We start from the raw sequence: 13,824 nt of genomic DNA, 5'->3' as shown, positions 1-13,824 counted from the left end.
AAGAGTGAGACCAAAGCAGAGCTTTCAGAAGTTGGGATTGTTGCTGGGGCTTAGAATCCTCCCACTGCTGAGGAAGTAAAATTACTGACGGTGAAACTGCTGGGTAATGTGAGGAGGGAGTCAGCGTAGCAATATAGCAAATGGATTTGAATGGGGTAAGCTTAAATAGAGGGCAAATGGAGGAATCAAACCATTTGGATGTTTGAGGTCACTGACCTTCGAAAATGGTGGTGTAAGCCTCAAGATGGTGACCTGTGCATAAAAGAACTTGTACTGTCTGATGCTTCGTAAACTCTTCTTGAGGGTTTGCTTGTTTTCCAAAAATTAAATTCTCAAGCCCAGACAAATCAGCCAGAACAATTAGTAGTTCCTGAGTCTTTTTGCTTTCTACCCCCTCCTTCTCTTAATACCATGGTGTCTTCTGTCACCCACCAAATTGTAAGTTTATAAAGTTTGGTCTTTTTAGTTAGAAGTTAACCTAAAACCAGAACGGCAGGGAAGTTCAGGTGCAAGGTTTCACACTGCTTCAGGGGGTCATAGCTGTAAGTGAGACAAGGGATACCATTTTTGCTGTATGTTTTTCGTGGTGCGTGCTAATTAAGTTACTTGTGTAGTAGGTTTAGGAAAAAAAATTCAGGGGAAGAATATTCAAAATTACTGTACGTAAAATGTGCTGGTGTGAATTTGTAGACAAAACCAAAGACTTCTCTGCTAATGATTTTTGTTTCTTTAGAGACATTCTCAGGGAAGTACATTGTGATAGTGACTGGAGCCAGGCTATGTTCTGTTTTAGAGATATTGTTTCATATGATAACTTTACAGTTGCCTGATTGTATCGCTTCTGACTCTTGGTTTGCTGCAGGATTATTCTAGAGAATGTTTCATTTTTATTCAAGTTGTCGGGAACTTTCTGTAAGATTGGCAGCTGTAGCTGAGAGATTTTGGCAGTAGGGTATATGAAGAAAGTCAGCTGTTTTTTGTTTTATTTTTATCTTAAAAGGACTAGTAACGCTGTTGCTAGCAGCAATGTCAACAAAACTGGCATTAAAAAAACCCTTTTGATGTTAACTCGGTGAATCATTGCTCCACTGCACCTTTACTGCGTTTTTCTGTGCAGGGTTTAGAAACTTAGGCCAGGAATAAGATTAGGATCAACGTGTCAACTGTGTGTTTAGTCACCTAAAAGTAGGCAGCTGATGCCATTTTTATTTCCTACCGTACATTAGACATACATATGGCTGGCAGATGAGTTGTAACTGCTGTGGCAGGCTTATGCCTTCTTAAGTGGCACGTGGCAGCCCGGTGGCATGCACTGACTTATTTCTGATGGCACTAGTCTATCATTAGGCACAGGATTTAATTTTATTTTGTTATGTCTACTCGAGAGGGAGAGGATTCTCTTTGGATGGAAACTTGAATACCTCCCATGCCTACAGGCATTTCTGTGTAGACAGAAAAAATTCTAAGCACCTTACTGTCATCCTTATTCATACACATAGGATTTGATTTGGAAAGTTAACATGTCAGTTAATTATGAAAGGCAAGCAGGAAAGGAGTGTGAAGTCCACTCTACTGCAAGTGGAAAATTCTGATACATGGTCTTTTAAATATCCCTCCTGGATGCTCTCAGTCAGACCTGTGAACAGCACTGCAGACTTTAAGGTGACGTGTAGTTCTGTGAGCAGTGGAGCGTCGTTCCCTGTGAGCATGTCTTGTGGTTCAATTGCTGTGTAGATTCTGTGATCCCAATGAAAGGTTACACTAATAAAATGTTTATAGGACTTTTATAGAACTGCCTATTTCGTGAAACTTTTAAGAATATGATCCCTTGAAAACTTTCATGCCTGTGCAGAATTTTATTGCATTTGTCCAGTGGGTTAAAACATTATTGGAGAGTATGGGGAGAAAAGTGAGAAGAAACCAATCAGCTGTCAGGATAAACTTCATTTTCATGCCAAACCAGAGTAAAAATAGCAAGCTAAAAACCTAAGTTATGAAGAAAATCTGCTCTGCGCAGGAATAATAGAACAGGGAGTGCTAAGATGAGGTGATTCTCCCCATCTACTCTGCTCACGTGAGACCACATCTGGAGTATGGTGTCCAGCTGTGGAACCTACAACATCAGAAGGATATAGACTGGTTGGAGCGAGTCCAGAGGAGGCCACAGAGATGCTCAGAGGGCTGGAGCAGCTCTGCTATGGGGACAGGCTGAGAGAGTTGGGCTTGTTCAGCCTGGAGAAGAGAAGGCTCCGGGGAGACCTTATTGCAGCCTTCCAGTACCTGAAGGGGCTACAAGGAAGCTGGGGGGGACTGTTTACAAGGGCCTGTAGTGATAGGACAAGGGGTAACGGGTTTCAATTGAAAGTGGAGAGGTTTAGATTGGATATCAGGAAGAAGTTCTTCACGGAGGGGGTGGTGAGGCACTGGGACAGGTTGCCCAGAGAAGCTGTGGATGCCCCGTCCCTGGAAGTGTTCAAGGCCAGGCTGGATGTGGCTTTGAGCAACCTGGTCTAGTGGAAGGTGTCCCTGCCCATGGCAGGGGGGTTGGAACTAGATGGTCTTTAAGGTCCCTTCCCACCCAACCCATTCTATGATTCTAAGATGGCTTTACTATCAGAGCCCTGAAATGGCTGAGCCCTGTATGTCTGATGGGCATCAGTGTGGGCAAAGTGGTCCTCTCCCTGCATGGAGGGGAGGAAGTTAGAGAATTGTATGATCCTTATGAACCCTTCTGTCGAGAGGAGACACTTCAGCAAAAGGAGATCCTACACTCCTAGGCTACTTCTTTACTAACAAGTTAAACCTAATCTGGGACTATTCCTAGGTGTTACCATATGCAGCCAACTTCCTTTGAAGTAGAGGAGAGATCCCAGCATAGGTGCAGGTTGTTTCATGCATTTGGCTTCAGTGCTCAAAACCATTCAAGTATAATGTATTGGTATCGTTTCAAGTTGTAGTTTAACAGGAGACGGTGAGCCATTGCTGTAGAGAAAGCATCCTCTTCCATTTGCATCTGTTGCTGGCCACATGATTTCACTACTCATCATATCCCTCTATGAAAAGAAAATAGATGTGACAATAAAATGAAACCAATTAAAAAATACAGATAAATTTCTACTATGTTTTTAGTTGCAAGTGGCTCCTGGGGAGACCTGATAGTCAGGGAAGAGGATGCAAGGGAGTATGTGGTAAGGAGAGGAGAGGACAAAACCTCATATGGAGAAACAAGAGCAAAAGAGGAGGGAGATGGGGAGAAGACCTTCCCTTTTGGTGACCAGGAACCATTTGATTTATTCTTTGAATCACAGAATGGTTTGGGTTGGAAGGGACCTTAAAGTTCATCTAGTTCCAACCCCCCTGCCCCCAGGTTGCTCAAAGCCTCATCCAGCCTGGCCTTGAACACTTCCAGGGATGGGGCATCCACAGCTTATCTGGGCAACCTGTTCCAGTGTCTCACCACCCTCTCTGGGAAGAATTTCTTCCTGATATCTAATCTAAACCTCCCCACTTTCAATTTAAACCCATTACCCCTTGTCCTGTCGCTACAGGCCCTTGTAAAAAGTCCCCCCCAGCTTCCGTGTAGCCCCTTCAGGTACTGGAAGGCTGCAGTAAGGTCCCTGTCCAGGTCCCTCTGGATGGCAATCCCTTTCCTCCACACAGCTTGGTTGACTGCAGCACACAGCTTGGTGTCTTAAGCAACTTGCTCAGTTGTCTGTACAGTGTTGAAAAATATATTTAATAGAAGTTTGGATTCACAAGCACATTTTCATGTGAAAGGTAGTGTTGTGTACTTACTTAGATTTTGGACTAATGTGAGGATTCAAGTAGATTTTCAGCTTCATTTATTTATATTTTAATGGAGTGAAGCCATCATGACACCTAAGCTAGGGGTTTTATTACAGAATACGTTTTGATACAGCACAATAGATAAATGCAGTGCCGTATACTAATTTCATGGTTTGCTGCATGTTTTCTGTTATCCTAGAAACATTAAGTGATACATAGTCTTAACTCTGAATCAGTGGTTTTGTAAGAACAAACTGATAACATTTTTTCCCTCTGAGTTTCAAGCGATGATTTGTAGGATGGTGGCAGAGCTCTGCTGAAGTTAATGTTGCCTCAGGCAGAGAAGAGGGTCTGCCTAATTAGATCTATCTGAGTTAACTAGTGTCTTCTAGAAGAAGGTGGCTGAAGGAACATTAAAAAAAGGCAGTAAAGTGACAAGATGTTGTGTATACATCCTTCAGAAGGGATAATTAAGATAGCATGAAGGGTCAGTAAGGGGTAGCTTGTGGCCTGCTGTATTAGCACACTTGTTCCCTAATTTGGTGTTCAGAGATGAAGCAGGATGCATGGCAATTAGTCTAACTATGGGTTTGCTATTTCTAAACTCATGAAACTTGAAGGAGTGTGCTTCTTATGGAGCTCTCTCAGAATCCGGGCTTGGGTGAAGGATCTGGGATACTTGCTCTCATCTTAGCTTGAGTTTCGCCTGGAATGGGTCACACCAATTTGGTATAAAGTTTGCATCCCCCCTAATGTGACTTTAGCCTCCCAGTGCATGTTTGGAAGTTTCCAAATTTGAAATTTGAAAAAAGCCTTTTTTCTGCATTAAAAGAGGCAATTTAAAAATACGTAATCATGAAGAAGTGTTCTTATTCTTTTAACTGAAAATGCTCTTTTTCTCTGTGTGTGTAGTTGTATATATTATTTGCTATGGGCTCTTTCAAGTTGAAATTTCATGTTGTGTTAGTACAGGAATACTGTTCCTACTCATTGTGGATCACATTCAACAGTACCTGTAAGAGTAAGTTTGAGGAATATCTTTTCTGTGAATGAAATACCCCATATTCCACCTGAAGGCAAGCATGGGATCCTTCTAGCATGTTTTCACGCAGCCCGTAAAGTTTCCACGTGAATCTGTGTGGGAACCGTTGACCCACCTCCGCTGAGTCCTGTATGTGCCACTTTGTTTTTGTTACGTAGCAGTAAAGCCCAGAAGCCTTTGCTATGCTGTGAAAATGCACATTTTTTTTTCCCAGAGCCATGCATATGCACCCCTTGAATGAGGAGCACCCCTTTACTGGTTCTCTTTAATCGCTTCACGTGCGGGTACGCGTTGACCTATGCAAGGATGCAATAAACCAGAAACAAACCCGACAACAAAAACCAGGCTGTGGGTGTCTTGAGTGACTTACTGTAGCGCTGCTTCAGAGCTCCCCATCCAGAAAAGAGTAAACAGTGACTATTTTTGAAGTGACAGGCCAGAGTAAAATTGTCTAACGCTCTTCATTTTACTGATGCATCACGTGGAGGTCCAGAAGCCACATTAGAGAACTGTAATCCTTCATCAGAGCATTTGTTTGGTTGCCTAACATCTGTGGATTGTTAAGATAAGTTATTACACAGACCTGCTTTAGTTTAGATTAGTTTGGACCACATCCCAGTGTATTCAATCAGGATATAATTCCTGCATGCTGCTAAATTGCTTGCTCCACGTACTTCTCTTAAAATGTTTTTCAGTATACAGTTTTGTCACTGAAACTGCTCTGTCACTTCAGGTTTTGGGGTTGTTTTTTTCTTTTGAAAGAAAAGCTTTTATTGTTTTTTTCCTTTTGGACTGAATATATCTCAAGGCAAATGTAGCATTTATTAAGTCCTGAAGAGATTCCTAAGCAAGGATGGTAGTGTAGCCACTATGTGAGTATAATGCAGATTTCCTACATGTGTAATCTGTGGTGATTGGTATGTCTTGTGTCCCAAACTGCAGTGTTTAAAGACAGCCGTAAGAAAATGGTTTTGTATTTGCATGCCTAGTACTTCTTTCTGTATTCTGTGGCTTTCTGCCTCTATTTGTGCAGTCCTATTTGTTTGGGTTTCATAATATCTTGCATAAAAATAATTACAATATAAAAAGTGATTATGTAAATTAATGGTAATTTCTTGAAATTTATTACATACTTTATGCATATATTACATGATCAAATAGATTAAATTGTAAATGAAGTCTGTTACCAGTTTACACATTTAAATGTGCTCGCACACATGCAGACACGTGTAATTTAATTAGAATATTTAAATTTTACTTTAGTATTCTTTATCCTTCCTTTAAACAAACTCAGATTGATTTATATTTTTGTTAATACTTTTTTGAACTTTCCCTGTAAACTGGTGAAATGTGACAATAACATTTTTCATTAATGCCTGTTTTATAGCATTGACTTAGTTTTTATACACAGACAGATGTGCATGCACACTTGTGCTGTCCAGTGATCTAACAGTTGTGTCAGAGTTTAGAAAGGCATTTAAAAATGTGGTGGTTTTTTTCCTTTCAGTGTTGCTGGTTTTTTTGAATACCTGTCATAATAATACCAGGTAGACTTAAAATCTATTCTGTTAGGACAGATAGTCTGAGAAGCGGAATCTCTGTTTCTTAAAGTATACTAGACAAAAGAAATAAGACATTTTGGAATCAACAGATTTTTTTGTTAAAGGACTAACATTTATTTTGGTGAAGTTGCTGTTCCTATTATCCTACTGAGGTTTATCTGCTTTTATCATAATATGCATTTGTGTCACTGTTGGAATAACTGTAGCTTTTGATTAAGGTTTTTTTTAATTAATTAAAATTTTAATAGGTATTTTATTATCCTTCTTAAATAGAAGAAATGTAACAGGCATCAGATAAAGGCACAATCCAGATACAGGGAAAAGAGCTGGATGTCTTCCCAGTGCAGTTTGGTCAAACAGTACAGAAATGGGTTTGGAAGTTCTGCTGTATTCTTCAGACCTAAAGAGATAGTATATTTTTGGATGTTTTAAATAAATTTTAGTTATGTTAAATATGTAAAATGCCTAAAATTTTTATCATGCCAGGTAAGCCATGCTCTTCTCCCCCAGGCCAGAGAATAGGAGAGCTTGGTACCAGAGCCTGGTCCGGTTGCAATTTCTTCCCTCAAGAGATTGTTTTTTCTGTACCTTTTGATTCTCAGTGCTGTATAATTTCGCAACAGTTCTATCATTCCTGTGTTTACACAAAATAGTTTAAGCATATTTTTCATTCCAAATTTGTCGTCCTTCCTACCCTCTTTACAATTTTACCCATTCTTTTACGTCTTTCAACATCAAACTGAAATATTTTCTTTATCATTTTCCTTATTAGTTTTCAGCTGTTTCCTCTCATCTCTGTCTTTATTTCAGAAAATTTTTCTACCTCTTGCATATTCTTAATGCCTTTTGCCTTTTTGTTCTTCTTCCTCAAAACTCCTTCTGTATTTATCTCTGTTTTTTCTTAAATATTCATGCACTTTAGGGTCCCGATTAACCTTTTATTTTTCTCTGGTGATTTACTCCTGTATGTAAGACTGTCTTGTACTGTATATAGGCTTCAAACAGAGTTTTGCTTTACTGTGTGTGCTCCTGTTTATCTGTGTATCTGGAATTTAAAAAAAAAAATCCTAAGGAGCATCGTTTATCTACATAGCTTATTTGTGGTTCCCAGGGACACGTTTAATTTACTTATTTATTATTTACAGCTATAACTCAGAGAGATGGTAAATGATCATTTCCAAGTAGTACAAATTACGGTACTTTTGCTTTCTTTCCGTTGGTGCATTTAGTTCTCTATTAGTAGGTTTCTTAGGTCTTACCTTACATCTCTGGTAAGTAGTTGTGGATGTAGCTGAAGTCATGCACAGTAAATACTGAGCTTGTCTGCGGGATAATGTTGAGCTGCGTTATGTGGGAAAAGTTATTAAAAGGGCAATACTGTATCATTTTTCTGTGGTGGTGGAGGTTGGGATTTAGCTGGGCAGGGCTCTGCCACCCACGGTACCAGTCCTGTTCACAGTCGGTAGGCTTGTCCTGACAGCGGTCCACACCAACAAAACCAACCCAACCCACCCCCTCAACTGCATTATCACGAGCAATAAGCGTTGGTCATGTTGTCGGTGTTTATTCGGGAGGGAGCTAGGGCTGGGCTGAGGAGGGGATTGCTGCAGGTAGGGCTGACGTATGTTGACAGCACATTGTGGAGAAGCTCGCATAGCATGTGCCTGTAGGATGCTTGGCTGTAGCCGGTGCAGATGGTGCTTGGAGAAGCATGCTGGGTCCTGTCATGAGCACCAAGCTCCCCGGCTTAGAGGAGAGCGAGAGATCGTACCCGCTCCGTGATAGTAAGTGTGTATTTCAGGGTCTGAGGGGTGGCTGCACTGACGCCTCTTGTTGTCTTCAACTAGGTTATGTGGGTATGCAATTTATGTCGAAAGCAACAAGAGATCCTAACGAAATCCGGAGCATGGTTTTTTGGAAGTGGACCGCAGCCCTCACCCAGCCAGGACGGAGCACTGAGTGATACGGCGACCGGTGGAAGCTCGGATGCCCCGAGAGAAAAGAAAGCAAGGCTTCAAGAGCGATCGAGATCACAGACACCCTTAAGCACAGCAACTGCCTCATCACAGGAAATCTCCTCTTCCATTGTGCAGTCTGACCGGAGGAAAGGAGCAGAAGTATCGCAGCCGGCTATGGGCCTGGACCAAAAGCAAGTTTCATCAAGGTCTAGAAGTGAACCTCCCAGAGAGAGGTAATGCTTTCTGTCTTGACACAGCCTTGCAATTATACATGCTAGTCCAGTAATATTACTCAGGGCTTTCAGCTGGGCTGTGCATGTAAGAGCAAAGAATAAATTGATTTGCTGACCACAGAAGGGTAAGTGTTCACTAGCAAATACATCGTCTGATTTGGTCTGTGCAACAGAAAGGGGGGGGGGAATAATTGCATTTTAGGGATATTCCCACCTACTTCAATGCATTTTGGTGTATTCTTTTAATACAGAATTGTAGGTTACTTTTACGTTTGGCAGGTATTTTAAAGTTACTAAACAAAAAACAAGACTTTAACTTGACGAAATAATGTACTAGAATTTAAAAAAAAACACCACTCCCCTGAGAAAAACCCAAACAAATAAAAAGCCCACCTTGTGGAGTTCTGTCAGATATCCTTATGTGTTATCATTTTATCAATGATTGTATTATTTTTAATAATAAACCAGGAATTATTAAAAGACCTCATTTACACATGCAAAGTAAACATCCATCCAGTACAGCAACAGTACCATCTTTAATTCAGAGCAAGTTGCATGGAAGAGCAAAGCCAAGCAGAAGCAAACTATTATATTTTAAATGAATAAATGAGTAAATTCCTGAGCTGCATTCACTGTAATGAATGGCTTGAGGAGTAGCAAATCAGGAGAGGATAATGTGATGAAGCAGTTGCTGTTCTTTTAGCTGCTGCCTGGCAGATGGCAGAGCAGTCAAGGAGGGAGCCTGTGGCAACAAAACAAGTCTGCCATAGAAAATTCTCTCTTGGCCAGAGCAGTTGATGTTTTTTTTAATTACTTTTGAAGCTGAAAATGGATGAGTAACAAGGACTAGTAACTTACTCTGTGGGTGAGGTCTGCCTGGGTTTAACTGGGCTCAAACTAAGGTCAGTGTTATGTTTATGTATGATGTAAAGGAGCACGTGGTGCCCTCCTCTGATTCTGTTGACTTTTTTCTCCCAGCACTGGGAAGGCCCCCAGAGCAGTCATCACTCAGCCGAAGGACAATTTTAGAGCAGAAAATACTTTCTGTTTCTGCATTGCTGTCCAAAAAATGAGATGGTTGTATTAATTATACAATAGTAATGTTCTCTACTTGTCTCTGAGACTTTCAACTGAAGTTTAGGCGTTCTGAATGAAGACCATCTGTGGTAAGATTAGGTCCCATTTATTGCCAAAAAAGCCAGGAGGAACAGGAGATGGAGGAAAAGGAGAGAGGAGCTTAATTTTGCCTCTCCTGTCAGATGTGTCTGTGAAAATCTGTGATACATAATCCAAAGATGTATCAGTTGTGGAAAGGATGACCCGGTGCCACAAAACAAAGTCCTTGTGACTTCGTCCTGGTGCAGGTTCCCCTAAAATACAGTGTATAGCTGTGTTTGACCTTTTTCAAAATCGATGGATTCATATGTGAACTGGTGAACAAAAGGGCAATTGGAATGATGAGAGAAAGAAAAATATCCAGTGTAAGGGGATTTTATGATTCTTTGACTTCCTTATTCTCCCAAAGCACAAGGTAAAAGAAGAGAGGCCATAATTTTCAGACAGCTTCATTATTGATTGTTTGTACTTTGGCTGTATAGAGAAATACATTACATTTTTTCATCCTCTTTTATTACCTGAGAAAGGAATGCCATTCATTTGTCTCAAGGAGTCATTTTCCTTTTCTTTATATGCTTCTTTTAGAGTTTCAATAAGATAAAGCAAACTAGGTTCAATATTATTGGTGCTGGATATATACTGCTTTGCATTTTTTTAATGCCTGTATTGATTCTTTCTGTAATGTCATTGGAGGAGCTACTCCGTTTGGTGGTGTTCATATTTATACTGTCAGGGTGCTTGAAGTGAATTGTGTATATGTGGTTGGCCTGTAACCCTTATGACTGCTGCCAGAAAAATGGAGAACATACTCAAATACTCTGTCACAGTGCTGCAGTTACTACCAAGATGACTTTGAGTCTTCCTACTTATGTGGGTATATTATTTTTATCTGCACACTTTAATATTCTTGTAATTTTACTCATTAATTGGAGCATCTGTAATTTATGTTTTTGTGGACTCTTGTTTGCTATTGGAAAATAAAAGTACCGCAGGAAGGATTAGTAGATTTAACTCATGTTAATGGATCCAGTACCTTTCTGTGTGTTTTACTATAGCTTATCCTGGTTTATAATCTATTTACCATAACAGTGTGCACAAGTATTTTTAGTTTTGATTCCATTCTTCAAATTATTGTACTCCTTTCCATTGTAGGAAGAAGACAATATCCGTTTCAGACCAGAATGGCAAAGGTTTAAAGAGTGAGCGTAAGCGTGTGCCAAAATCCTCACTTCAAAAAGAAGGACCAGCAGATGACAGGGAGCGTAAGGAACGGCATGAAGGTAGAAGACTGGAGAAAGGCAAGTCACAGGACTACCCAGACTTGCCAGAGAAACTTGAGGAAGGCAAAGTGCCTGATGATGAAAAACAAAGGAAGGAAGATGAGTATCATACCCGTTACAGGAGTGACCCCAATCTGGCAAGATATCCTGTAAAACCGCATCCTGAGGAACAGCAGATGCGCATGCATGCGAAAGTTTCTAAAGCGCGGCACGAGAGAAGACACAGTGATGTAGCTTTGCCACATACAGAAATGGAGGAAGCGGAGGTACCTGAGAATAAATTAGGAAAACGCTCACAATTACAGGGAACTCAGGACAGAAAATCTCTTGTGGAAACTCAGAGGTCGTACTCTATAGACAGAACAGGTGATGTAAGAATTTCTGTTTCTAAACAATTAACTAATCATAGCCCACCAACTCCCAGGCATAGTCCAGTTCCTATAGAACACGTAGAATACAAGAACCACGATTCCTTTAAAAAACAGAGCCGCCTTGATCCTAGCTCTGCTATTCTCATGCGAAAAGCAAAGCGGGAGAAAATGGAGACCATGCTAAGGAATGATTCCCTTAGCTCTGACCAGTCGGAATCAGTGCGGCCATCCCCTCCAAAGCCTCATAGAGCAAAGAGAGGCGGAAAGAAAAGGCAGATGTCAGTTAGTAGCTCAGAGGAAGAAGGGGCATCAACACCAGAATATACTAGCTGTGAAGATGTGGAGATAGAAAGTGAAAGTGTCAGTGAAAAAGGTAAGGACCTTTATGTATATTATGCACATGGCCATGGTTTGGGGAAAAAAATAATCTGTATTTTTCTCTCTCTTTTGCCTCTTTTTTAAACGTACACCTTTGTTATTCCCCTTACCTTTCTTTCATCCTCCCCTCCCTTTTTCCCCCCAACTGAGAAGTGTCTTATACCTGTTTACATTTGGTTTGCAATGTTTCCTTTTGCATTCTTAGGTGAGGGGATTACAGGTAGCATCAGCTGATGAATTTCCTTCTCGTCCTCTTCCCTCTTTCACCTAGAACTAACAGAAATTAAGGGTTCTAGTTGATTCTCTCAATGGTATCTGTACTCCTTTGGTCATTGCTTCATCCTTTTGTCTGTATGCAGAATAATTTTGTGTGAATTAATTGAATTGGAGAGCGAGTTCTGTAACAATCTGAGAAGGGCATTTTAAAACATCATAATCTTACTGATACCTCAGTCTCAAGATATGCAAAATTTTACTACATTCAATAGAATATCAAGGATCTGCCAGAGTTCATTGTTAACGAGGATGGGATATGGAGCAACGGAAGCATTACATAAGAAAGACATGAGGATTGCTTAACTTGTTGTCTAGGTGAATTTGTTCCCAAGCTTACAAGTGTGTTTAAAATATGTTGTTTTCGGTTTGTCTTCATCTGTTGATGATAACACTCAGCACATAAGGAATGAGTGGTGTATGCTGTGCTTTTAAACAAAGCCTTTCTTGTGGCTGAAGAAGTTAATCAAATTTGATGCCTTCAAGGCCAGGCTGGATGAGGACCTGGTCTAGTGGAAGATGTCCCTGCCCATGGCAGGGGGGTTGGAACTATATGGTCTTTAAGGTCCCTTCCAACTCAAACCATGCTGTGATTCTATGAATGGTGAACAGATAAAATAAGCACAGTGAGAAAAGACTGTGGTAGAACCTACTGTCTTATAACCCTCAATTGTCTTTAAGTGACACTGCAGTGAGCTGAAGGCTTTTTATGTCTTTGGAAGTAGATTTTAGTTCTTTAATTATCTGTGTTTGTAACCTGAAAGTTGTGTACTGGTGTTCATACTCCAAATGCCAATGGCTTGCCTGCATTGCCTTTTTTGTTCCTGGCACCGTTCCCAGACATGTCTCTGATTCATGTATGCTAACCTGTCTGTCTGTCTTTATCTGATGCTGTGGTCTCCTGACATCCTCTAAAACTCAAGTATACGTACAAAAAGAGAAAACAGTTAACTCATATCCCACCTGAATAGCTGCTTGTTTCAACTTCCAAAGCATAAATGTCTTCATTCAAAATATGGAAGGTTGTTTTTCTGCTCATTTTTAAGGAGGAATGATGATTATGCCCCTGAAATCTTAATCCCAATTCCACTTAAGGATAAAAAAACCCCTCACTTTTTAATTGTGTGGGTGGTCAAACACTAGAACGTACTGCACAGAGACGTACGGTCTCCATCCTTGGAGATGCTAAAACCAAAATGGAGAAGGCCCTGAGCAATCTGCTGTAGCTGACGCTGGTTTTGAGCAAGGGTTTTTGAACTAGGGACCTAGAAAGGTCCTTTTCAGTCTCAACTATTTGGTCTTTCTAAGAGAACACATCTCTTCCCCTTATTTTGTGGCAATGTTTTAGTCTGACATTTGGATTTGTGTAATTATCCCTGACTTCCACTGTTGGTAGTGGCAGTCTGTAATACAGACTGCCCTTCCGTCTTTCATGTTTGCTTTCATTTATGTGCATCAGTTTGAGGTTGCATGTGAAGTAGAAGTGGTTTCCCATATTCAGTGAGGGGTGTTATAAACTGGAAGGTCATTGATGTGAAAATCAAGTCTGGGCTGAAAGTCATTGATACTGATAGCAATGTGTTGCTATAGTTTGCTCTGTAATGCTCCTTTGTAAGTAAAACCTTTTGATGGTTGCTTTCAGGCTCCTAACACACGTCTCAAATTGTGACCAATTTCCCATTGTATTGTTAAACCATTAAGGACTGGACTTTTTCCTTCAGTATTATGAATCCCAGAGGATTTCAAATGTTGCTAAATGCTTATGATCTTGATAACTGAATAAAGTTTTTGTTTACCTCCAAGACAGGTGTTTAGGGTCCCCCTT

At 40.5% G+C, this 13,824-nt stretch overlaps 1 protein-coding gene across 1 annotated transcript in view; it reads left to right on the top strand.

Moving 5' to 3' along the window:
• LOC104516682 (regulating synaptic membrane exocytosis protein 1-like) overlaps positions 1-11,757 on the top strand; it is a gene marked incomplete at both ends in the record, with an annotated part of 34,591 nt that extends 22,834 nt beyond the window's left edge. The window contains 2 exons of the mRNA XM_010161095.1: positions 8,238-8,581; positions 10,850-11,757. Coding sequence (XP_010159397.1) covers positions 8,238-8,581; positions 10,850-11,757 — 1,252 coding nt within the window. The remainder of the gene's footprint in view (positions 1-8,237; positions 8,582-10,849) is intronic.
• Between the last annotated feature and the right edge of the window lie 2,067 nt (positions 11,758-13,824).

The sequence above is a fragment of the Eurypyga helias genome, unplaced genomic scaffold, assembly GCF_000690775.1.
Source record: "Eurypyga helias isolate BGI_N326 unplaced genomic scaffold, ASM69077v1 scaffold5121, whole genome shotgun sequence".
Taxonomy (NCBI): domain Eukaryota; kingdom Metazoa; phylum Chordata; class Aves; order Eurypygiformes; family Eurypygidae; genus Eurypyga; species Eurypyga helias.
The sequence above is the reverse complement of the archived record's forward strand: the minus strand, read 5'-3'. Positions and strand labels throughout refer to the sequence as shown.